Source organism: Balaenoptera ricei, unplaced genomic scaffold, assembly GCF_028023285.1.
Source record: "Balaenoptera ricei isolate mBalRic1 unplaced genomic scaffold, mBalRic1.hap2 scaffold_495, whole genome shotgun sequence".
Lineage (NCBI taxonomy): Eukaryota > Metazoa > Chordata > Mammalia > Artiodactyla > Balaenopteridae > Balaenoptera > Balaenoptera ricei.
Window position 1 is genome coordinate 74,857 of NW_026777681.1, and position 25,303 is coordinate 100,159.

General features: G+C 42.7%; 1 protein-coding gene across 1 annotated transcript in view; it reads left to right on the plus strand.

Annotated features, from left to right (window-relative positions):
• Positions 1–4,892: 4,892 nt before the first annotated feature.
• Positions 4,893–25,303, plus strand: part of LOC132358888 (ELKS/Rab6-interacting/CAST family member 1-like) — a 57,340-nt gene continuing 36,929 nt past the window's right edge. The window contains 3 exon segments of the mRNA XM_059912147.1: positions 4,893–5,023; positions 10,639–10,898; positions 11,946–12,106. Of these exon segments, the coding sequence (XP_059768130.1) occupies positions 4,893–5,023; positions 10,639–10,898; positions 11,946–12,106 (552 nt within the window).

The following is a 25,303-nucleotide window of genomic DNA, read 5'->3' on the forward strand; positions in this document are numbered from 1 at the left end:
CCGCTGAGAAGTGAGGGTCATGGTGCCTGGTTGGCAGTGTGTGTATATACGCTGAGAGCCTAATCCAAGGCTCGGTAGTGGTCACCCTCACTAAGAGGAGCAGCGCCATGTAAACACAGAAGACCCCGCTGTGGAAACATCTCATAAATAAGACAGGCCCAGCAGGGCTTTTCAGTAGTCCACGGTGTACAGCTGTTTTCCTCAGAAGGAAAAACTCCCTTAAAGGAATCTCCCATTACGTTCAGGACAGTATACGGCCCTTTAGAAACTCAGTTCTCCACAGAATGCTGAGTATTGCAAGAGGTTATCATTGGCTGTTTTAGGATATAGCTGAGTTTGCAAAGGAATATTTAATTTCATGATTGAAAACTCTGGTACTTCGCACGAGACAGACGTATATTCTGTTTCTGAGGTTAATGTTTTTAAAAACTCTTTGCCTGGCGAGATCAAGCAATTTCAGCCATTCGTGTAGCTGTTGAAAGGCAGTTTTTAGATAAATTGCGCATAAATCCTTGCAAGATACAGGACCCAATAATACTTCAGGTTACCAGGGAGTTTCATATTTTACTAAAAGGGGGAAAAAGTCAATCTTGAATCTTTTAGTCCGATGACCAAAGAATTGCTCCATTGATTTTGTTCAGCTACTCAGGTGGGTGTGCAGTTGATCCTGATTGGATCTTATTTAAAGTTTACTTTTTCTGGGAAGTATTAATTCGAATGTAGTATGGGTAATACTGGAATACGAGAGCCTCTTTAAAGCCACTTTACACAGCTTGTGTAAACATCCTAGGGTAGTTTCCTCTTAACATTTTCACAGATATAGAACTTGAGTTTGCTGTATGTTTTCCTCTTTTTAACAGAAGAGGGAGGTAAAGGCTTGGCTAAACAATGTACCTAAAACCCAGGCTAGAGGGAAATGGATTCATATTCTTAGAGGAACAGGTAAATAAGAACAGCGTGAATTCTGCCAGGTGTGATTTAGGTTTGTGAAGGAAGGAAAAAAAGCACACTTGGCAAATGAGTGTGGTTTGCTGATTTCTTTATTTTTAAACTTAGTTTTAAACGAAAGTACCAGTGGGACCCGAGAAAAACGAATCTGCAGAGGGCAGGGGGAGGGGTATTCTTCATTTTTATTACATGCAGTGTTGGAATCGTGCTGTGCCCTGAAACACAGCTGGATGAACAGGGTAGTTCAGGGTCTGCCTGGATTAACTCCTTAAGCAAATTTCTAGGCTGCCAGGCCGGCTGGTTGAGCTCCAGGCTGGTGGCTAGTGGTGCCGTGTTATTCCTTTCCGCTCACCTCAAGGCGAAAACCCGGAAGTGCCGACCACCAGTAGCTGCATGTACGCCTTGTGGAATGTCCAATGCTGAGAGATTCTCTTAGGCTCATGCCTCCTGTGCAGATGCTCCCCACACACACCCCCCCCTGCCAGCTCCCAGAGTTCCCATGGCTCACACCTGGTGCCAGCCAGCAGCCGCGGACCTGCCTGTAGGCCCTCGTGAAGGCCTGCTGCTCGTCCTGAAAACCTGCTGCTACTCGAGAATCCAGAGGGGCTGCTCCTCATGGGGCGCCGTCTTGGCTAGAGCCGGCCTACATCTTCTGTGGGCTTTGCCTCCGTGGTTTCCAAGGGGGCAAATGGGGGCTGCCGGGCCTTATTTGACGGGAGACATGAATATCTGGGCTAGGTTCACTTCAGAGATTCATTGTTTTCCTGATAGGTATGAGTGATAATTTTTGTTTGTTTTGTATGTGGGTGGGGTCATGGAAATACTTGGGGATGGTAATCAAACTCAGCTGAACTGAGTTTGCTGTCACTGAGCAGTGTGATCTTGGACAGGTCTTTTAACCTTTCTGGTCTCCATCTGTAGAATGGGAATTATAATACTAGTCTCATTTGCCTCTGAGATTGTCATGAAGAGACAGTGAACTACATATACGAAAGTGCTTTCAGAATGGCAATGTACTCTGTATGCAGTGTGTGTGGCAGATAGCATCCCAGTTTGAATTTCAATGAGATTCAGAACTGTGATTAACAAGGCAAGCAGAGCCAGGATGGGGTGAGGCAAGCAGGGTGGGTAGGGCGCTAAGTGAAGGAGGCACTCCCTCACGGGGGTGTTTACATGCGGCTCTGAACCAGCAAGACGCTGAGAGTCAGTGTCTCCTTCAGTTTTGCACTGTAGTCACCCTGCTTGCCTCACCCAAACCCCTGTCCTGAGTGAAAGTAAAATACATGCCCATGAAAATTATACATGTGAGATACACTTTTGTTGTAACAAAGTCCACCAGTACCTAATCAACCTTGACAGATGTTACCGCTGGGACAATTTCTGGGGTGTCTTTCCTGGCGTTTTTCATACATGTACAACCTTAAACTAGCTTTTGTTCTCACCTCATGGGCAGCACAGAAACATGGGGAAGAAACACCAGTCTGATCTCAAAACCTCATGCGTGTTCTAGATCTTTGTCATGGGTGTATTTGTAGACTCTGTGGAGGGGTCACACAGCACATGACACGGCCAAACATGTTGAACCTACGTCACCCAGCTTTCTCTCCCGTACACCAAGTCTTCAGTAGCTGCTCCAGGACCTCCACCTCCCCCGTCTTTAAAAGCTCCAGGTACTTCTTTTCTTCCATCTCCTGGTTGGCTGGCTGGCTGGCTGCCTGCCTCTCTCATCCACTACTTCCTCTTTCATCTCCTCTCATGAAGACTAATCTGGCCATTTGAGGACTCTTTATCTCTCTTACTGTCTCCCAGATCAGTTCCATAAAGGATCTGGGTGGTAAAAAAAGACTCCCCTTCAGGCATGGGTATGAGGGAGAAAGGTTGTCAGTAGCTCCATAGGTTTTGTTCCTGACATATAATATCCATATGTACCTCTTCCCGGCCCCTCCTCCACACTTTTGAAATGCGATCACGCTGTCCCTAACGTCTTCTAACTCAGCGGTCCCCCACCTGTTCGGCAGCAGGGACCGGTTTCCTGGAAGACAATGGTTCCACGGGGGAGGGGGCGGGGGGCTCAGGCAGTCGTGCAAGCGATGGGGAGCGGCAGATGAAGCTTCGCTGGCCTGCCCGCCGCTCACCCCGCCTCCTAACAGGCTGTGGAGCGCTGTTCTAACTGGCATTGTGTCACTTAACGATGCATCGCAGAGCTCTCCAGTGGTACTTCCAAGCTGATGTCATCGTTTTTAACAGCTGCCTGTATTCTACCCTGTCAGTGTGTCATAATTTAACCCCTTCTGTACTAGGAGATGTGTGTTTCTCCTTTTTCACTCTTGCAAATAATCTGCGTTGAAAATCCTCCTACACTTTTCACTTCCTTGTGTGCTTAGAAGTTTGATTTGCTGGGTCAAACAGGATGATGTGCATTTTGATAGCACATTATGGGAAGGTTGATTGTGAGCACGGCATGGGCTCTGTCCCTGGTATTTTTCTTCCTGCCCAACCTCCGCTAGATTCACCTTCACATACAGTTTTCATTCACAGCTTGAGGGCTGTAAGTAACAACTGTCAGAGTTGTTTTTCTAAAATACCCTCGGTAAGCTATCGTGTATGGCACCAGTGTGACTGCTTTGGGAATGGTAGCTCCCAGGAGGAATGAGATGTTTCCCCTACTCCATATGGACCATCCTGCAGTTTGGCCTGCGGAGGCCTCAGGGTGCTTGAAGGCGCAGGAGAGGGAGCTGTGTGGACCCATCGCCGCCCAGTGGCCGCTGAGAGGACGACGGCCTTGTTCGCAGGCTCAGGCACCAAATCCCTGGGAACTCCTAGGAATGCTTGAGGGGCACTTTACTGGAGGCTGAAGTCCTGCATGAACAGCAGGGAGGTGGGAGCTAGTGACATCTGGGCTACTGTTACAGTGACTCCATGTGCAGCCATAGGCTGGCGCCTGGGGCAACTCAGGTGACTGTGGCTTTGGAGTGAATTTGCGTTTTATGGCTCACATGGTATCTACAGATACTAGAACGAGACAGCGGCAATATGCCAGGAGCAAGTCGTTTCTGGGCAGTGCTTATCTGCCTTCAGGACCTCTGCCATAACTCTGTGGTCCATAAGTTGGGAACCACTGAGGTGGGATATTGGAAAGCTGAGTGCAAATGAAATCATTAACTCAATGTCAAGGGGAGCGTGCTCTTGAAAGGAATCCTGGGGTGAGTTCTCACCATACGGAAGGAACACCCGGTTGTTCCCATTCAGGATCCTAAAATGACTCCCTAATGTAACAAATCAACTTCTCTGGGCAGCTTGTTACCCCTTCATAACGAGTCCCCACCCTATAATGAGCCCTGTCTCCTGTGGCTCTGATCAGGGCAGGTGCTGTCACTGCTATCGGCAAACAGAAGGCTTCTTTTTGCTTCTAAGTCATTGCTTCTGCTTCTTGTACCTCCGTGAAACGCCACCTCCGTCCCTTTGGTAATCTAAAGCCTACCATCTTTGCTGCCCTTCTTAACGCCCACTGCTCCAAGTCCTCTCAGCAACTTGGGCTTTTAGTGACTTTGGATTTTGTGAACTCCTGAAGCTTTTACACTTGGTGTCAGACATTTGCTGTGGTCTCTGTTTCGGGTCTGTCACTTGTCTTCTCGGCTAGACTGTGACTTCTGACATCAGTGATGCTTCATGTTTTCATAGCTCCTTGAAGGGAGTTGCTGGACACAAAACAGTGTAATATTTCAGTGACTTGCTGCATGATAAAAAAAATGAAAGCCTTTTTGTAAATGGAGATGTTCGTATATTAGATCTGCTTTATGTAGACATTTTAAAAATCATTCATTCAGTCACGCATACACACGCACACACGCACGTACACTCCTCATACAGGGCTGGTCACAGGTGTAGGCGCATAGCCTTCCGCTTAGAACAGAGATGTGTTCCTGCGAAAAGCATGCCCACCAATGTGGACAATCAAGCTGATGGCTCATAAAAACGGAGCCAATCTGCTTGGATCGAGACTGGGCATCCAGACCCCGTGGATCACGTGTCCACTTTCCCAGGCCTGGCGTGCTCCTCGGAAAACACTTGTTGGGTGAGTCGTGGTCATGTATCTATTGGATTCAGCTCTGCTTCCTCTTGCGCTGCTTTGTGTTGACTTTATGTGAACAGTGGATTGCTGGCCTCTGGGTTAAGGGGAGTTATTTAATGCACACAGGCCAATGAACAACCACTAACTGTTGCGAGTTCAGGGGATCTAATATCTTGGGAGGATTTATACCAATTACTTAACTGCCTGAATACCAACCTTCCTATTAGCTTTATGATAAGATGCGCTTGGGTCTCACGTTTATCCCGAGAAGACAGCCTTATCCAAATCATCTATATTTTAGCAGGCAGTACCAAACTTCAGGCCTCAGAAACACATTTTAAATAATTCTTGCCATGCCATGTATTTTAAGTATCATTAAAAAGCCACTTTCTTACTTTTAAAAATATGTGTGCAGTAGATTTTGTGAAGCCTATAATAAGTCTATGAAAAATTGATTACTTTCCCACAGGTATAGGTTCAGATTTTTATTCTGCTTGCCAAATGAAAAATCTAGTATGCGTGGGTCCTTTATCTTATTTATGCCCTCTGAATAGAATCACCATGTTCCCAAACAAAGAGAAATGGGTTACTCGGATTGAGTAACCTAATCCCTTCCTATGGTGGGCAAAGGAGTTTGTGCAGCTCTAAACTAGGAAGCATGGATTTCCCTTTCAAATGCCTCATTTTCTTATTCTTTGCCTTTCAGTCAGCTCCATGTAAACTGGGTCAGAATATAACATGGGTGCTGAGGTGAGTTTCGGCTGCTGGTGGAATGTGCGTGTGATGGAAATAGGTCGCTTTAGGACCCAAGGATGATGCAGAGAGAGGTTTACAGTCAAAGATGATAATCGTTCTGTCCTTTAGTTAGCATTCCTGGTTTCTTTTCTTTTTTTTAACTGAACAGTATGTGCCAATGGCCCCCACGTACTTTCGTCTCAGTTCTCTGGCCCTCATTGCTACAAGTTGGTTATGGCGTTGGCTGCTTTCCCAGCATTCATTCTCTCCCTGATCAGGAACCATGGCTCAGCACCCTGGTTGAGGGATAGGGAAGGATGGGGTATCATCATGCTCCCCTGTGCCTAAGTCTCTTCTGAATTACTCCCTCTCCACCCTTCCATCTGAGAGTCCTGGATACTTGTTAAGCCCCCAGAACAGACGAGGTGGGGGAATTGGGCACCTTGTGCAGGTGACAGTGGCATAGATATAGCGCCTCGCCCATAACTAAGGTGGGACTAGAAACAGCCTTCTGAGCTGGGGTGGCGGGTGAGCACACAGCTCTCACTCCACAAACAAGGATGAAATAGGCAGCGCACAGAGGCTCAAGAGACCGCTGTGATGAGTAACTCTGAGTACAGGGGGCCACGGCGGTGCTCTGTGAGCTTGGACACTTACGCTGGGGCTACATTGTGGACAATCTCAAGGACCATGGTGGTGAGTGTGAACCGATTCGGCCTTGAGGGGCCAGGAGGGCTTTTCAGCTGGAGACTTTTGAGAGTGTGATTGGACCCACGGCTTTTGAAATTGTCTTAAAGAGAATTGAGAAGTTGTCCTGTTTAGTGGTTTTAAAACTTTGCTTTGATGATCTCCCCGAGGGGCTGTTCTGGTGGGAGGATCTGGGGAAAGAAGCCGAGAGGCTGGGACCTTGGTCTCCTTTTCCCAGTGATTCAGCAGTTCCGCTTCTGTTTTACTTCTTGAGCTGCCAGGTAAGAGTCCCTTCATCCGTCCTTTCCTCTGTCCTTTCCTCCTTTCCTCCCTTCCTGTGGTTAAACACATAAGTTGGAAACTTTTGTTAACTGTTTTTAAGTGTACAGCTCAGTAGTGTTAAGTATACTCAGTGTTAAATAGATCTCCAGACTTTTTCCTTTTGCAAACTGCAACTCTAGTCTCTTTCAATAACAATTCCCCCTTTTCACCTCCCTCCAGCCCTTGGTAACCACCATCCTACATTGTTTCTATGAATTTGACTAGCCAAGTAAGATTTCTTTTCAAAAAGCAATCAAGCAGCTGAGAAGGTTTGATAGCCTCCTGATGTATCCATCATTCCTCACTGTCTGCACCCGCCCCCCAGACAGTGAGGAAACTGAAATCCCAGAGGTCCTGGGAGGCCCAGGTGGCCACACAATGCAGATGTTATTCACACGGATACTTACGCCGGATTGCCAGGTTCACATTTTGGCTCTGATGCTCTGTATGTGACACTGGGCAAGTGATGTAACGCAGTGCCCCAGTTTGCTCATCGGTTAAAGGGACGTGATGGTAACAGAATCTGCCTTATAGCCTTGTTGTGAAGATTAAGTGAGGTAATCTACATAAAGCACTGGGAATAGGGCCTGACACTTATGTACGTGTCTGCTATGATTGTTAAGTGACTTCCTAGCATGACACAGTTCCTTGTAAGGAGAGCTGTGACTTTGGGCCTACAACCAGCTCCCGTGGTGCATGTCTTTTGAGTTTCCACTTAAGACTGAATAGATAGATAGCTTTGACTGGCAAGGTTTCCTCCTACACATCCCTATCTTTCATCTAGGGCATGCCATTGATCTTGAAGGATGCTCCATCAATATCTTAATCCTCAGGGGGAAAGTCACGCAGTTCACATCATACAGCACAAGAAGGCCGGTCATGCGACGGCATTAATTCAACAAATATTTATGGAATGCTTTGATGTAAGGACACCTGGGGTAGATGCTGGGGACACTGAGCAAACCAGCCCCAAATCCCTGCTCTCGAGGAGCTTGTGTTGTCTTGGGGCAAACCTTTGTAATGCAGCCCTTTTAATCAATGAAATGTTTTTCCTGAACTCATCTAGCTAAGGAAGATGAAAAGTTTGCTTAAAAATATTCAGGTTTGGAAAGGAACTCTCTAGACCTGTTGCTGATGGTGCTTTCGAAAACTGGTTCGTAAAAATAGACACTAAAAATGGTGTAGAAATACTGGTGATTTCAGATTTGAGGCGATTTTTCAGATACAAAGTTTGCAAGTCGGTTTATCTCCAGTGCTTATTCTGGGGTTGCGTGTGCAGTACAGTCCCTCATACTTAGAACTCGGTAAGGACAGCATAAGACTCACTTTACCTGTGCTTCAATCAGATGTCAGGAGGAATGTGGGATTCCTCCTGCCTACGCCTCTCCTGGGCTTCCTCCTTTCCTCCTCAATGTGGGCAGATGACATTCAGACTCAGAGGAAGCAGAAGCAGGGGTAGTGCGGTTGGGACTGATCTTCCAGAGGGAAGAAAATAGGAATTGCCATCACAGGCTGGGGCTTTCCAGCGACAAGAAAAGATCTGCGGTACAGATATCATGCTGCTTGCTACCTCCTTGGCTATTTGGGTCATAGCCGGTGCTGTAAAGCACAGCTCTTCTTTCCTGGGGTCCTACAAGTACTTCATTGGTAGGTACTTCCCAACACAGCATCCAGGGTGTCACTGCTAGTCAGTCAAGGTTGCTGGGTGATAGGCATCCCATGTACTGTTAGAAACTGCTGGGACCTGTGTGGCGGCCTTAAAGCTAACGGACACCATCACCCGCAGCCGTGGCCCATTATTCATTGCCCGCTATCCCCACTTGTTTCCCGTTAAGAGACTGCTATTTTGTTCAGCTGGGGTGGAGAACCCTTGATCTTAGGGAGCAGGGGGGCCCCTCTTTTAACCCTAAGGGATGAAGCGTGGAGGTCTGGGCCAGTTGTAATAAACGCATTCCCAAACCTAAACCCAAACCCATCCTCCTTTACAACTCTAACTGTCAATGTGACACTGGCCAACGAGTCTGGTGGTTTCTAGGAAATATTTTTAAAAATTTCCCATATAGGACTTCCCTGATGGCGCAGTGGTTAAGTATCTGCCTGCCAATGCAGGGGACACAGGTTCGAGCCCTGGTCTGGGAAGATCCCACATGCTGCGGAGCAACTGGCCCCGTGAGCCACAACTACTGAGCCTGCGCGTCTGGAGCCTGTGCTCCGCAACAAGAGAGGCCGCGATAGTGAGAGGCCCGCGCACCGCAACGAAGAGTGGCCCCCGCTCGCCGCAACTAGAGAAAGTCCTCGCACAGAAACGAAGACCCAACGCAGCCAAAAATAAATTAAGTAATTATTTTTTTTAAAAAAAAGAGAGCTTTAAAACCAAAGGTCAGGGGAATGACTGCTAATGAGTTTGGGGCTTCTTTTTGGGAGGATGAAAATGTTCTAAAATTGATCGTGGTGATGAATGTACCAAAAGAATTTAATTGTACACTTTAATGGGTGAATCGTATGGTATGTGGATTGTCTCTCAATAAAGCTGTTATTTAAAAAAAAAAAAAAAAAAAGGTCTGCAGGTAGCTAGACTTAAATTATAAAAACAAATATTAAGCCTGCAAAAAGAAATATAGGGGATAAAAATACTTGTTATATTTATGCAATTTTAAAATAGCTAAATGCCGTGTTACTGCACAAAATTTCACTGGTTAGGAAAAACAACAAATTGGAAACAGTGTCTGCCGTCAGGAGTAACTGGATGGGACAGAAGAGACTTATTTTTTTCCTTGTATACTTTTATAACTTCTGATTTGATACATGTATTAAAAAAATAAGTGTACATATAATTAGTAACAACAGTGTCATACGTCTCCTTAGTACAAGTATAAACTCCCAGTTTGCATATTTTGTTCTGAAAAGAATAAAGAATGAAATATATATGTTTTTAAAAATCAGTCAAAGGAAGTAAAAAACTGAAAGATTCTTACATTTGTCTCATCTCACACTAAAAAGCATTTAGTCATTTCTCTGTTATTAGGCATTATAATCAGGCAGAATTCTTTTTTACCCAACAGTCTGACACATCTTTAAACAATGACACAGTTGACCATTCCCTCCTCCTTGAAAACTTCCTTTCCTTCATTTCTAGTACATCGCACTCTCCTGGTCTTCCTCCTCCCTCAATAACCTCTTATTAATCTCCTTTGCTGAATTCCTCTTCATTTCCCAAGAAGGTGTCCAGAAGGGAAGTTCCATGAAGGTGGGAATTTTTGTCAGCTTTGTTCACTACTGTATTCCCAAAGGCTAAAAAAAGTACCCAGAACCATACTCAATAAATAACTGTTGAATGAATACATGAATGAATCAGCACCTCCAGGCTCACATTTTGAAAAGCCATAGAAGTAAACTATATTCCACGTAACCTTTATGCTTAATCTACTTTATTACATTATATTTCTCTGAACATTGATAATCAATACACTGTTTATTATTTGATTAGCCAAAATACTTCATTCCCTGCTCTTTCTCCATCAATGTGTTTTACACAGTATGTGCAAAACGCACATTTAACAGCTCTTATACTACTTCTAAAAGCATAAACGTAGCATAGAAAAAGAGCAGCTGTTGCTATGGGAATTTTCACTTTTGTTTCTAGTATTAATGTTGAATTAACACAATGACATACTTTAGTAATTAAAAAAAAGGGGGGGACACCCCACTAGACTTAACTAAGATATCACAGTAAAGACAGCACCCGGAAAGTGCCCGAGGCCCGCGCGCGCCCGAGTCGCACTCCCAGGAGGCCGCGGGACGCCGACCAGGCGCGGTCGCGCGGGGGCGGGGCTCGCGTTGACGTCGGCCGGGGGCGGAGCTGGGGAATCCCGCAGGGGGCGGGGCGCGGTGACGTCGGGCGTCCCGGCCGAGCTGTGGCGGCGGCGGCGTCGGCGGCGGCGGCGCCCCGGCGGCGGCGGCAGCGGCATCCCTGAGCAGGGTGAGAGGGCCGCGGTGGCGGCAGCTCGGGGTCGGGCGGTGCCTGGAGCTTCCCGCCCGTCGCTGGCGCTAGGCCCCTCGGCTCTCCTCCGCCCGCTCCTCCTCACGGCCCTGGCTGGGTCCCGGCAGCGCGCCCCCGGGCAGGGCGGAGCCGTAGGTGAGGCTGGCGGGCGTGGGGCTGGCGGGCGTGGGGCTGGGGGCTGGCGGGCGGGGGCTCTGGGCTGTGGGCCGGCGCGGGTGCACACGCGCACTCGGCAGGCGCCGGGCGGGCGGCGTCTGTCTCCTCCCGCTTGCCCTAGGAGGCGGTGCGGTGCAAACAGTGGGCCGCCGCCTCCGCCGCTGCTTCAGGGGGCCAGTCATGCAGAGCCCGGGGCGAGCCGCCCCGAGGAGGCTGGCGCCCGCGGACAGGTGGGCTTCCCGCCCGGAGGCCCTCGGGCTGCCCGCACGGCCCGGGAGACCCCGCCAGCGGCCTGTCCGCGGTTCGCCTCGGCGGCCGGGGAGGGAGGGAGGGCGGCGCGGACGGCCGTCCTGGTCCTCGCGGGCGGCGCCACCAGGGAAGTCCTTTACAGGTCTTTTAAAAGCATTCTGTCTCTTCTCTATCTGGTCATATATATTTTTTCTTTTCTTCCTGCCTTTCTCAGAAAATCTCTACCTACCTAGCTTTAGAGCAGGAAATTATCCGATTGAATTCTAGCTGTTTCTTTAACAAGAAATTCTTTGTAATGGTATAAACAGAAGAATCTTAGTTTGAACGAATAAAAATGACTCATTTATGTTTATTCTGCATCTGGTATTAGTCAGGTTTATGGCTTTTATTTCCTAAAATCGTTCTAGAAATATTTATTATGATTTTGTTCCTTATATTTTTATCTGCATTATATTGTTATTTCCATGGAAGTTTCTGGACTGTTTCCAAATAAATTCCTTCGAAGGGATTGTTTCTGGCACACTGTTACTTCTGATGCCCTTACATTTGTCAAAAAGAAAATGAGGGTTTTTTAGACCTAAACTGAGAAGAATTATAGTGGAGGGAAGATGAGAGATGTATTTCTTTCACTGCCATTTATGTCTGATCCTGCGAGAGTACAGAATTTTTGATGGGTGTGTCTTCAATTTTGTGGACCCAGGCGTTGCCCACTGCCCAGCTCCTCTGACTATACCTGACCCAGCTGCTCAGTTTCTCTCTTTTCTGTATTGATCGTAGGTGGAGGAGTTACTGATGGCCATGGAGAAGGTAAAACAGGAGCTGGAGTCCATGAAGGCGAAGCTGTCCTGCACTCAGCAGTCACTGGCAGAGAAGGAAACTCATGTGACCAACCTTCGGGCCGAGAGAAGAAAACACTTAGAGGAAGTTCTGGAGATGAAGTAAGTTTTATAATATTGTTCTTCAGGCATATGCTTAGTTGAAATACTTGTCCTCATCGCTTTCATCTTCTGGCCCTGTTTGTCACGCCTGACACACTTAGCCTAATTTTAATGCTCACTTGTGTTTCTCACTCCTTAGAACAAATTTGGGACAGATCCTCGTCAACTAGAAACTTTTTTTTGCCTCGCTGTCATTGAATTTTGCAGTCCTCTAGAGTGTATGTATCCGTATGCAGTTGTGTCTCTGAAATTCCTAAAACCTTCTGGAAAGTTCTGGCAAGTTGTTGAGCTTTCTGAGGAAGATAACCATTGCTCCTGAGGTCATAGGATGGCTAGGCAATTTTTAAAAACATTTTTTATTATAAATATTTCCAAAGGTACACAAAAGTAGAGAATAGTATAGTAAACCTCCTTATACCCATCCCCCATATTTCACCATTAACATTTGCCACACTCTCCAGTCAGTTTTGACAAAATTGTCACTTTTAGCAGAACCATTGTTTACATCATTTTTGTACTTTCTAGGCATCTTGCAGCTTCCTTGAGATAGTCTGTTGTGAAGGCTGTATATATCTGCTGTGCAGAATACAGCTGCTGCTTTTTCTCCTCTGTGACTTTGAAAAGTTCTGGTTTCCTTCTCTTCAGAACAAGTATGTCTCTTTTTTAAGTCCCTTAGTACTTTCTCCATCACTCCAATCCCCACCCCTGTGTAATTGTCCTGCTCTCATTTTACTGAAACCAAGTCTATGCTGGGACCCCTCAGTTACCTTCATCACCTCAGCAGTTACCTGTGTTCTTGTTGTCTCTTCTGACTCAGAGGAGATACTGTCTCTCCTTCACCAAGCTCACTTCTTATTTCTATCACAGATTTAAGCTCTGGTTCCCTCCTCTGCAATCTGTCTCCATTAATTTTCTTTCACATAATCTTTGCTCACTTTCTGTTAGTTCCTTCTTCTCTGCAGTAAATACGCACTCTCTCTGACCTAAAGTAAACAGTCTTTCTGAGCCCAGCCAGTGCTTGAAGCTAACATCCCCTCTTCTTTTCTGCTACTTTGAACTATCAATACATGTTGAATATGAGAATTACAAAGTAGCAGAGGATCTTGCCATGACACCTCAGCATGAAGTTTCATGGGGCATGATTGTTTTGATATCATGACGGCAGCCCAGGAGTTGAGGAAACAAATATCGGGGTGTCCCCTGTGCTTATGGATTATTAGGACACAGTGGGAGGTTAAGAGAGCCTGATCTTTCAGAAAAGAATTGCAGGTGATGTGCTCTCGGAAGTGACAGATACTGGAGCCAGAAATAGGTTGATAACGCAGGGAGAACGGGGAGAATTTAGGGTTCTGAGTATCGTGATGAGAAAGTTTGCTTCTTACGAGCAGGTTAGTAGAAGCAGTTGAAGACAAGGTTTTATCCCTGATGATAAGAACGTAGAGGAAGGATGGGTATAATATTCGGGAATACAAGGTATCGATGTGATACTCCTAAGCACAAACAGGCCCCAGTAAAGCAGCGGTGTAGGAGTATTGTTTCGTTTTCTCTGTGTACCAATATCTTGACTTGACTTGTCACATCTTTCCCACTCAGTTCAAGTGTCTATAGCAAAACAGTGGTGGATTTGTAAAGGAATTTTCCTTTATTGTTAGGACTTTGAAAAGATATGAAAGAATTTTTTAAAGAACGCTTGACTTTAAACCATTAAAAGGGAATTGCGTGTGATTTTTTTTTTTGTTTTATTATTGTTATTATTTTTGGAACCACAGTACTAAACTTTCTTATGGACTTCCCTTGCCAACCCAGGTTAGAGATTACATTTCAGAAAAATACTGTGATTTGCAAGACTGTTTTTGGTAAGATCAAACACTCACACACTGAGGCATGGGATGAGTTATTAAAGTATTCAGAGAATTTATAAGTGGTATAGAAATTTGATGAATAAACATTAAATAAAAGTTCTAGAAATAAGGTGTTAAAACGTGGCTCTGGCAGGTGACCTGTCTCTTAAATCACCTTCCTCATTTGCTCAGGAGATACTACTATAGCATCATGCTGTTCTTAGATTTTCTACAAGTTTTTTGTCATGCAGATTTACTGACTTAAAGTTTTTAAAGTAGTCTTTGCTTTAATTTGCACTTAAATTTCTCCTTGTTGTTGTCTCTCATTTTCATATCTTAATAAAATGGTTGTTTAATACCTTTCTTTTAACAAATTAAGCACTTCAGGCCTAATCATCTATCCAAACATGCTGTTGAGAGTTGTGGCTGATCCCAAACTCCTAATGTATCCCTCCTCCACACTCTTTGCTCCTTTGGTAACCATAAGTTTGTTTTCTATGTCTGTGGGTCTATTTCTGTTTTGTATATAAGTTCATTTGTATCTTTTTTTTTTTTTTTTTTTTAGGTTCCACATATAAGCGATATCATGATATTTGTCTTTCTCTGTCTGGATTACTTCACTTAGTATGATAATCTCTAGGTCCATGCATGTTGCTGCAAATGGCATTATTTCATTCCTTTTTATGGCTGAATAATATTCCATTGTGTGTGTGTGTGTGTGTGTGTGTATACATATATATGTATAAATATATAAAACACATCTTCTTTATCCCTTCATCTATTGATGGACATTTAGGTTACTTCCATGTCTTGGCTATTGTAATAGAGCTGCAGTGAACACTGGTTTGCATGTATCTTTTTGAATTATGTTTTTCTCTGGATATATGCCCAGGAGTGGGATTGCTGGATCATATGGTAACTCTATTTTTAGTTTCTTCAGGAACCTCCGTACTATTCTCCATAGTGGGTGCACCAATTTACATTCCCACCATCAGTGTAAGAAGGTTCCCTTTTCTCCATGCCCTCTCCAGCATTTATTGTTTGTAGATTTTTTTGATGATGGCCATTCTTACTGATGTGAGGTGATATCTCATTGTTGTTTTGCTTTGCATTTGTCTAATAATTAGCAGTGTTGAGCATCTTTTCATGTGCCTTTTGGCCATCTATACGTCTTCTTTGGAGAAATGTCTATTTAGATCTTCTGCCCATTTTTTGATTGGGTGGTTTGTTTTTTGATATTGAGCTGTATGAGCTGCTTGTATATTTTGGAGATTAATCCTTTGTCAGTTGCTTCATTTGCAAATATTTTCTCCCATTCTGAGGGTTGTCTTTTCATCTTGTTTATGGTTTCCTTTGCTGTGCAAAAGCTTTGAAGTTTCATTAGGTCCCATTTGTTTATTTTTGTTTTTATTTCTATTACTCTAGGAGGTGGGTCAAAAAGGATCTTGCTGTGATTTATGTCATAGAGTGTTCTGCCTCTGTTTTCCTCTAAGAGTTTTATAGTGTCTTGCCTTACATTTAGGTCTTTAGTCCATTTTGAGTTTATTTTTGTGTATGGTATTAGGGAGTGTTCTAAGTTCATTCTTTTACATGTACCTGTCCAGTTTTCCCAGCACCACTTATTGAAGAGGGTGTCTTTTCTCGAATGTATATTCTTGCCTCCTTTATCAAAGATAAGGTGACCATATGTGCGTGGGTTTATCTCTGGGCTTTTTATCCTGTTCCACTGATCTATATTTCTGTTTTTGTGCCAGTACCATACTGTCTTGATTACTGTAGCTTTGTAGTGTTGTCTGAAGTCAGGGAGCCTGATTCCTCCAACTCCATTTTTCTTTCTCAAGATTGCTTTGGCTATTCGGGGTCTTTTGTGTTTCCATGCAAGTTGTGAAATTTTTTGTTTTAGTTCTGTGAAAAATGCCATTGGTAGTTTGATAGGGATTGCACTGAATCTGTAGATTGCTTTGGGTAGTATAGTCATTTTCACAGTGTTGATTGTGGATTTGTCCATTTCTTCCAGGTTGTCCATTTTATTGGCGTATGGTTGCTTGTAGTAATCTCTCATGATCCTTTGTATTTCTGCAGTGTCAGTAGTTACTTCTTTTTCATTTCTAATTCTATTGATTTGAGTCTTCTCCCTTTTATTCTTGATGAGTCCGGCTAATGGTTTATCAATTTTGTTTATCTTCTCAGCGAACCAGCTTTTAGTTTTATTGGTCTTTGGTATCGTTTCCTTCATTTCTTTTTCATTTATTTCTGATCTGATCTTAATGATTTCATTCCTTCTGCTAACTTTGGGGTTTTTTTGTTCTTCTTTCTTTCTTTTTTTTTTTTAAACATCTTTATTGAGGTATAATTGCTTTACAATGGTGTGTTAGTTTCTGCTTTATAACAAAGTGAACCAGTTATACATATACATATGTTCCCATATCTCTTCCCTCTTGCATCTCCCTCCCTCCCACCCTCCCTATCCCACCCCTCTAGTTGGTCACAAAGCACTGAGCTGATCTCCCTGTGGTATGCGGCTGCTTCCCACTAGCTATCTGTTTTACATTTGGTAGTGTATATATATCCATGCCACTCTCTCACCCTGTCACATCTCACCTCTCCCCCTCCCCATATCCTCAAGTCCATTCTCTAGTAGGTCTGTGTCTTTATTCCCGTCTTGCCACTAGGTTCTTCATGACCTTTTTTTTTTTCCCTTGGATTCCATATATATGTGTTAGCATACTGTATTTGTTTTTCTCTTTCTGACTGACTTCACTCTGTATGACAGACTCTAACTCCATCCACCTCATGACAAATACCTCCATTTCATTTCTTTTTATGGCTGAGTAATATTCCATTGTATATATGTGCCACATCTTCTTTAGCCATTCATCTGATGATGGACACTTAGGTTGCTTCCATGTCCTGGGTATTGTAAATAGAGCTGCAATGAACATTTTGGTACATGACTCTTTTTGAATTATGGTTTTCTCAGGGTATATGCCCAGTAGTGGGATTGCTGGGTCGTATGGTAGTTCTATTTTTAGTTTTTAAAGGAACCTCCATACTGTGCTCCATAGTGGCTGTATCAATTTACATTCCCACCAACAGTGCAAGAGTGTTCCCTTTTCTCCACACCCTCTCCAGCATTTATTGTTTCTAGATTTTTTGATGATGGCCATTCTGACCAGTGTGAGATGATATCTCATTGTAGTTTTGATTTGCATTTCTCTAATGATTAATGGTGTTGAGCATTCTTTCATGTGTCTGTTGGCCATCTGTATATCTTCTTTGGAGAAATGTCTATTTAGGTCTTCTGCCCATTTTTGGATTGGGTGGTTTGTTTTTTTGTTATTGAGCTGCATGAGCTGCTTGTAAATCTTGGAGATTAATCCTTTGTCAGTTGCTTCATTTGCAAATATTTTCTCCCATTCTGAGGTTTGTCTTTTGGTCTTGTTTATGGTTTCCTTTGCTGTGCAAAAGCTTTGAAGTTTCATTAGGTCCCATTTGTTTATTTGTGTTTTTATTTCCATTTCTGTAGGAGGTGGGTCAAAAAGGATCTTGCTGTGATTTATGTCATAGAGTGTTCTGCCTCTCTTTTCCTCTAAGAGTTTGATAGTGTTTGGCCTTACACTTAGGTCTTTAATCCATTTTGAGTTTATTTTTGTGTATGGTGTTAGGGGAGTGTTCTGATTTCATACTTTTACATGTACCTGTCCAATTTTCCCAGCACCACTTATTGAAGAGGCTGTCTTTTCTCCACTGTATATGCTTGCCTCCTTTATCAAAGATAAGGTGACCATATGTGCGTGGGTTTATCTCTGGGCTTTCTATCCTGTTCCATTGATCTATATTTCTGTTTTTGTGCCAGTACCAAACTGTCTTGATTACTGTAGCTTTGTAATATAGTCTGAAGTCAGGGAGCCTGATTCCCCCAACTCCATTTTTCGTTCTCAAGATTGCTTTGGCTATTCGGGGTCTTTTGTGTTTCCATACAGATTGTGAAATTTTTTGTTCTAGTTCTGTGAAAAATGCCAGTGGTAGTTTGATAGGGATTGCATTGAATCTGTAGATTGCTTTGGGTAGTAGAGTCATTTTCACAATGTTGATTCTTCCAATCCAAGAACATGGTATATCTCTCCATCTATTTGTATCATCTTTAATTTCTTTCATCAGTGTCCTATAATTTTCTGCATACAGGTCTTTTGTCTCCTTAGGTAGGTGTATTCCTAGATATTTTATTCTTTTTGTTGCAGTGGTAAACGGGAGTGTTTCTTAATTTCACTTTCAGATTTTTCATCGTTAGTATATAGGAATGCAAGAGATTGCTGTGCATTAATTTTGTATCCTGCTACTTTCCCAAATTCATTGATTAGCTCTAGTAGTTTTGTGGTAGCATCTTTAGGATTCTCTGTGTGTAGTATCATGTCATCTGCAAACAGTGTCAGCTTTACTTCTTCTTTTCTGATTTGGATTCCTTTTATTTCTGTTTCTTCTCTGATTGCTGTGGCTAACACTTCCAAAACTATGTTGAATAATAGTGGTGAGAGTGGGCAACCTTGTCTTGTTCCTGATCTTAGTGGAAATGGTTTGTTTTTCACCATTGAGAATGATGTTGGCTGAGGGTTTGTCATATATGGCCTTTATTATGTTGAGGAAAGTTCCCTCTATGCCTACTTTCTGCGGGGCTTTTATCATAAATGGGTGTTGAATTTTGTCGAAAGCTTTCTCTGCATCTGTTGAGATGATCATATGGTTTTTCTCCTTCAGTTTGTTAATATGATGTATCACGTTGATTGATTTGCGTATATTGAAGAATTCTTGCATTCCTGGAATAAACCCCACTTGATCATGGTGTGTAATCCTTTTAATGTGCTGTTGGATTCTGTTTGCTAGTATTTTGTTGAGGATTTTTGCATCTATGTTCATCAGTGATATTGGCCTGTAGTTTTCTTTCTTTGTGACATCTTTGTCTGGTTTTGGTATCAGGGTGATGGTGGCCTTGTAGAATGAGTTGGGGAGTGTTCCTCCCTCTGCAATATTTTGGAAGGGTTTGAGAAGGATAGGTGTTAGCTCTTCTCTAAATGTTTGATAGAATTCGCCTGTGAAGCCATCTGGTCCTGGGCTTTTGTTTGTTGGAAGATTTTTAATCACCGTTTCAATTTCAGTGCTTGTGATCGGTCTGTTCATATTTTCTATTTCTTCCTGGTTCAGTCTCGGCAGGTTGTGCATTTCTAAGAATTTGTCCATTTCTTCCAGGTTGTCCATTTTATTGGCATAGAGTTGCTTGTAGTAATCTCTCATGATCGTTTGTATTTCTGCAGTGTCAGTGGTTACTTCTCCTTTTTCATTTCTAATTCTGTTGATTTGAGTCTTCTCCCTTTTATTCTTGATGAGTCCGGCTAATGGTTTATCAATTTTGTTTATCTTCTCAGCGAACCAGCTTTTAGTTTTATTGATCTTTGGTATCGTTTCCTTCATTTCGTTTTCATTTATTTCTGATCTGATCTTTATGATTTCTTTCCTTCTGGTAACTTTGGGGTGTTTTTGTTCTTCTTTCTCTAATTGCTTTAGGTGTAAGGTTAGGTTGTTTGTTTGAGATGTTTCTTGTTTCTTGAGGTAGGATTGTATTGCTATAAACTTCCCTCTTAGAACTGCTTTTGCTGCATCCCATAGGTTTTGGGTCGTCGTGTTTTCATTGTCATTTGTTTCTAGGTATTTTTTGATTTCCTCTTTGATTTTTTCAGTCATCTCTTGTATATTAATTAGTGTATTGTTTAACCTCCATGTGTTTGTATTTTTTACAAATTTTTTCCTGTAATTGATATCTAGTCTCATAGCATTGTGGTCAGAAAAGATACTTGATACAATTTCAATTTTCTTAAATTTGTCAAGGCTTGCTTTGTGACCCAAGATATGATCTATCCTGGAGAATGTTCCATGAGCACCTGAGAAGAAAGTATATTCTGTTGTTTTTGGATGGAATGTCCTATAAATATCAATTAAGTCCATCTTGTTTAATGTATCATTTAAAGCTTGTGTTTCCTTATTTATTTTCATTTTGGATGATCTGTCCATTGGTGAAAGTGGGATGTTAAAAGTCCCCTACTATGATTGTGTTACCATCAATTTCCCCTTTTACGGCTGTTAGCCTTTGCCTTCTGTATTGAGGTGCTCCTATGTTGGGTGCATAAATATTTACAATTGTTATATTCTTGTTGGATTGATCCCTTGATCATTATGTAGTGTCCTTCCTTGTCTCTTGTAACATTCTTTATTGTAAAGTCTGTTTTGTCTGATATGAGAATTGCTACTCCAGCTTTCTTTTGATTTTCATTTGCATAAAATATCTTTTTCCATCCCCTCACTTTCAGTCTGTATGTGTCTCTAGGTCTGAAGTGGGTCTCTTGTAGACAGCATGTATACAGGTCTTGTTTTTGTATCAATTCAGCAGTCTATGTCTTTTGGTTGGAGCATTTAATCCATTTACATTTAAGGTAATGATCGATATGTATGTTCCTATTACCATTTTCTTAATTGTTTTGGGTTTGTTATTGTAGGTCTTTTCCTTCTCTTGTGTTTTCTGCCTAGAGAAGTTCCTTGATCATTTGTTGTAAAGCTGGTTTGGCGGTGCTGAATTGTCTTAGCTTTTGCTTGTTTGTAAAGGTTTTAATTTCTCCATGAAATCTGAATGAGATCCTTGCTGGGTAGAGTAATCTTGGTTGTAGGTTTTTCCCTTTCATCACTTTAAATATGTCCTGCCACTCCTTTCTGGCTTGCAGAGTTTCTGCTGAAAGATCAGCTGTTAACCTTATGGGGATTCCCTTGTATGTTATTTGTTGCTTTTCACTTGCTGCTTTTAATATTTTTCCCACATTAAGGAAGTTTTCACCTATAATCTCTTCAAATATTTTCTCAGTCCCTTTCTTTTTCTCTTCTTCTTCTGGGACCCCTATAATTCGAATGTTGGTGCGTTTAATGTTGTCCCAGAGGTCTCTCAGACTGTCCTTAATTCTTTTCATTCTTTTTTCTTTTTTCTTCTCTGCAGTAGTTATTTCCACTATTTTATCTTCCAGGTCACTTATCCATTCTCCTTCCTTAGTTATTCTGCTATTGATTCCTTCTAGAGAAGTTTTAATTTCATTTATTGTGTTGTTCATCCTTGTTGTTTATTCTTTAGTTCTTCTAGGTCCTTGTTAAACGTTTCTTGTATTTTCTCCATTCTACTTCCAAGATTTTGGATCATGTTTGCTGTCATTACTGTGAATTCTTTTTCATGTAGACTGCCTATTTCCTCTTCATTTGTTTGGTCTGGTGGGTTCTTACTTTGCTCCTTCATCTGCTGTGTGTTTCTCTGTCTTCTCGTTTTGCTTAACTTACTGTGTTTGGGGTCTCCTTTTTGCAGGCTGCAGGTTCGTAGTTCCTGTTGTTTTTGGTGTCTGCTCCCAGTGGCTAAGGTTGATTCAGTGGGTTGTGTAGGCTTCCTGGTGGAGGGGACTGGTACCTGTGTTCTGGTGGATGAGGCTGGATCTTGTCTTTCTGGTGGGCAGGTCCACGTCTGGTGGTGTGTTTTGGGGTGTCTGTGACCTTATCATGATTTTCGGCAGCCTCTCTGCTAATGGGTGGAGTTGTGTTCCTGTCTTGTTAGTTGTTTGGCATAGTGTGCCCAGCACTGTAGCTTGCTGGTTGTTGAGTGGAGCTGGGTCTTAGCGTTGAGATGGAGATCTCTGGGAGAGCTTTTGCCGTTTGATATTACGTGGAGCTGGGAGGTCTCTGGTGGACCCATGTCCTGAACTCGGCTCTCCCACCTCAGAGACTCAGGCCTGGCACCTGGCCAGAGCACCAAGACCCTGTCAGCCGCATGGCTCAGAAGAAAAGGGAGAAAAAAAAGAAATAAAATAAAGTTATTAAAATAAGAAATAAAAAATAATTATTGAAAATAAAAAAATTAAAAAGTAATAAAAAAAGAAAAAAAAAAGAAGAGAGCAACCAAACCAAAAAACAAATCCACCAATGATAACAAACGCTAAAAACTATACTAAGAAACAAAAAACGGACAGAGAGAACCCTAGGACAATTGGTAAAAGCAAAGCTATACAGGCAAAATCACACGAAGACCACTGCCTCAATTTGGGGATGATTCATTGCCTATTTAGGTATTCCACAGATGCAGGGTACCTCAAGTTGATTGTGGAGATTTAATCCGCTGCTCCTAAGGCTTCTGGTAGAGATTTCCCTTTCCTTCCTTGTTCACACAGCTCCCGGGGTTCAGCTTTGGATTTGGCCCCTCCTCTCCATGTAGGTTGCCTAGGGCGTTTGTTCCTGCCCAGACAGGACAGGGTTAAAGTAGCAGCTGATTCCGGGGCTCTGGCTCACCTAGGCCTGGGGGGAGGGAGGAGTACAGAATGCGGTGGTGAGCCTGTGGTGGCGGAGGCTGGCATGACATTGCACCAGCCTGAGGCGCGCCGTGTGTCCTCCCGGGGAAGTTGTCCCTGCATCACGGGACCCTGGCAGTCGGGGGCTGCACATGCTTCCGGGAGGGGAGGTGTGGATAGTGACCTGTGCTTGCACACAGGCTTCTTGGTGGCTGCACCTGCAGCCTTAGCGTCTCATGCCAGTCTCTGGTGTCCGTGCTGATAGCCTCGGCTCGCGCCCGTCTCTGGAGCTCATTTAGGAGGCCCTCTGAATCCCCTCTCCTCACGCGCCCGAAACAATGGTCTCTTGCCTCTTGGGCAGCTCCAGACTTTTCCCGGACACCCTCCCGGCTAGCTGTGGCACACTAGCCCCCTTCAGGCTGTGTTCACGCAGCCAACCCCAGTACTCTCCCTGGGGTCTGACCTCCAAAGCCCGAGCCTCAGCTCCCAGCCCCCGCCCGCCCTGGCGGGTGAGCAGACAAGCCTCTTGGGCTGGTGAGTGCTGGTCGGCACCGATCCTCTGTGAGGGAATCTCTCCGCTTTGCCCTCCGCACCCCTGTTGCTGCGCTCTCCTCCGTGGCTCTGAAGCTTCGCCCTGCCACGCCCTGTCTCCGACAGTGAAGGGGCTTCCTAGTGCATGGAAACCTTTCTTCCTTCACAGCTCCCTCCCACTGGTGCGGGTCCCGTCCCTATTCTTTTGTCTCTGTTTTTTCTTTTTTCTTTTGCCCTACCCAGGTACGTGGGGAGTTTCTTGCCTTTTGGGAGGTCTGAGGTCCTCTGCTAGTGTTCAGTAGGTGTTCTGTAGGAGTTGTTCCACACGTAGATGTATTTATGATGTATTTGTGGGGAGGAAGGTGATCTCCATGTGTTACTCTTTCGCCATCTTGAAGGTCTCCCCACTTTTCAGGTTTTTTTGTCATATGTATTACTGTTATGGCCATCTTTATTAATACATTTTCACATTTCTGATTATTTTCCTATGATAGGTTGTTAAAAAATTGAATCTATTCATCAGAGGGTATCAAAGGAATCCCATATTCCTTTGAGGTTTTGAGGTTTTCCCGTATACATTTATGTATTCTTAAAATGTTTAACACTTATATTTATTACTTTGTAATGAGAAAATGTTACAAAAATGACCCTACAAATTACTATATTATCCACCTTATATTTGGAGAGAAAAGCAACATTGCTAGAAGATAGTTTCTGCTTCCTAAGGATGATACAGTTGTGCTTATAAAATAAAAGAGATGAATATACTTATTGACACACTGTCTTCTAGAAGGATTGGACCACTTTAGGTGATCAGGCATGTAAGAATGCATGTATCACCTTACCTGTTCATATAATGTTTAAAAATCTTTTGCCTGAAAAAAAACTTTTACCTCTTTCATAGGTAAAAAAATTTTGTCTTACCTTGCTTTCATTTGCAATTCTTTGTTTACATTTTCATGTGTTTATTGTCAATTTGCATATTGTCTGTGATTGGTATATTCCTATTTGTTAATTTCTCTTGGGGACAGTAAGGTCTTAGTATTTCATTGACGTTTATGGGCTTTTTCAATAGTGAGGATAAAGTACTTTCCCAGTTGTGAATAATTTTTAGTTTTTGTCATTTGCTCATTAGTTTTTGACTTTTGATGTTTATAATTCTAGATTTCTAAGCAGTAAAATGTACTATACTTTTCTTACATTTGTAATTTGTAATTTTTTTGTAATTTCTTACATTTCGTTTTTTGTTTAGAAAGTCCTTCCCTATCTGAATATCATTAAATATGTTATATTTATTCTTTTTATTTTCTAATTAATTTGCATTTTATACCTAGTTCTTTAATCTTCCTGGAACTTATTTTTAATTTTGTGTGGGGAGAACGTATTTATTTTGATGTTTTCCTAATAATTGAAAAGCTTTCTAAATACTGTGATCAGTCTCTTTTCTTTTGGTTTGTGGCATTTCCTTTTTCTTTCTTAAGTTCTTAATTATTGTGAGAGTTGTTCCATTGATCTCTTTGTTGATATTCTTTTTCCAGGACTACATTGATTTGATTATAACAGGCTTTCAATTTGTATTAATGGCCGATTGGGTGTTGAAAAAAATGTCCTTCAAATATATATGTACACACACACACACACACACACATATACATATATATATATATGCTGTTCTTAACTCTTTATTCTTATGTGCTGCCAGACATTCTTACCCCACTCTTATATGCTGGCTGCCTCAGGTGTCAGCTTAAATGGTACGTCTTCAAAGAGACCTTCCCTAACCATCCTGCCTAAAGTAGGGCAGTCTGTGCCAGTATCAGCACAAATAAATCAGTCAGCCTTTCAGAAGTCATTTCCTTTCACACCAAATCTTCCAGATGCAGTTCTCATGTTCCTCATTATTGGGTGAGCTGTTAAAATGAAGACAACTATTGATCCACCGTCAGCTCCTATTGAATTGCTTAAAACTTCCAGCAATTAAATAGGAGCAAATTCTGTCATTTAAGAGAAGTGACTTACTATTGAAGAGTATAAATTCTAAAGTTGTAGTTAAAAAACTTATACAGTACATTTTTTTTAATACAGTACATTTTTGATTATGTCCTGGATGAAAAAGACAGCCAGTGTCTGGGACAAAAGATCAGCAAGGCTCTGTAAAACCTTTGTCCCATTTTAAAATGAAGTATAAGGACATCTGTGCCATAGAGATTCAAGCTAGTGTCCCTGAGAATTTTCAGCTGCACCAGAGTGGTGATTGCTCAACAGACTAAACTGGAGAGTGTGGGATAATTATCACAAGAGGACCACACACAATGATGACATGGAAAGTGATTAGTTACAAACAATCAATAGCATATGAAAAGGATATTAAAAGAAAGTTTTTAGAGGTACTGATTTCAATGAGAAAAGGCTGGTGAGATATTTTGGTTCTTTATTAATTGGTTTTCTTCATGCAGGGCTTTCAA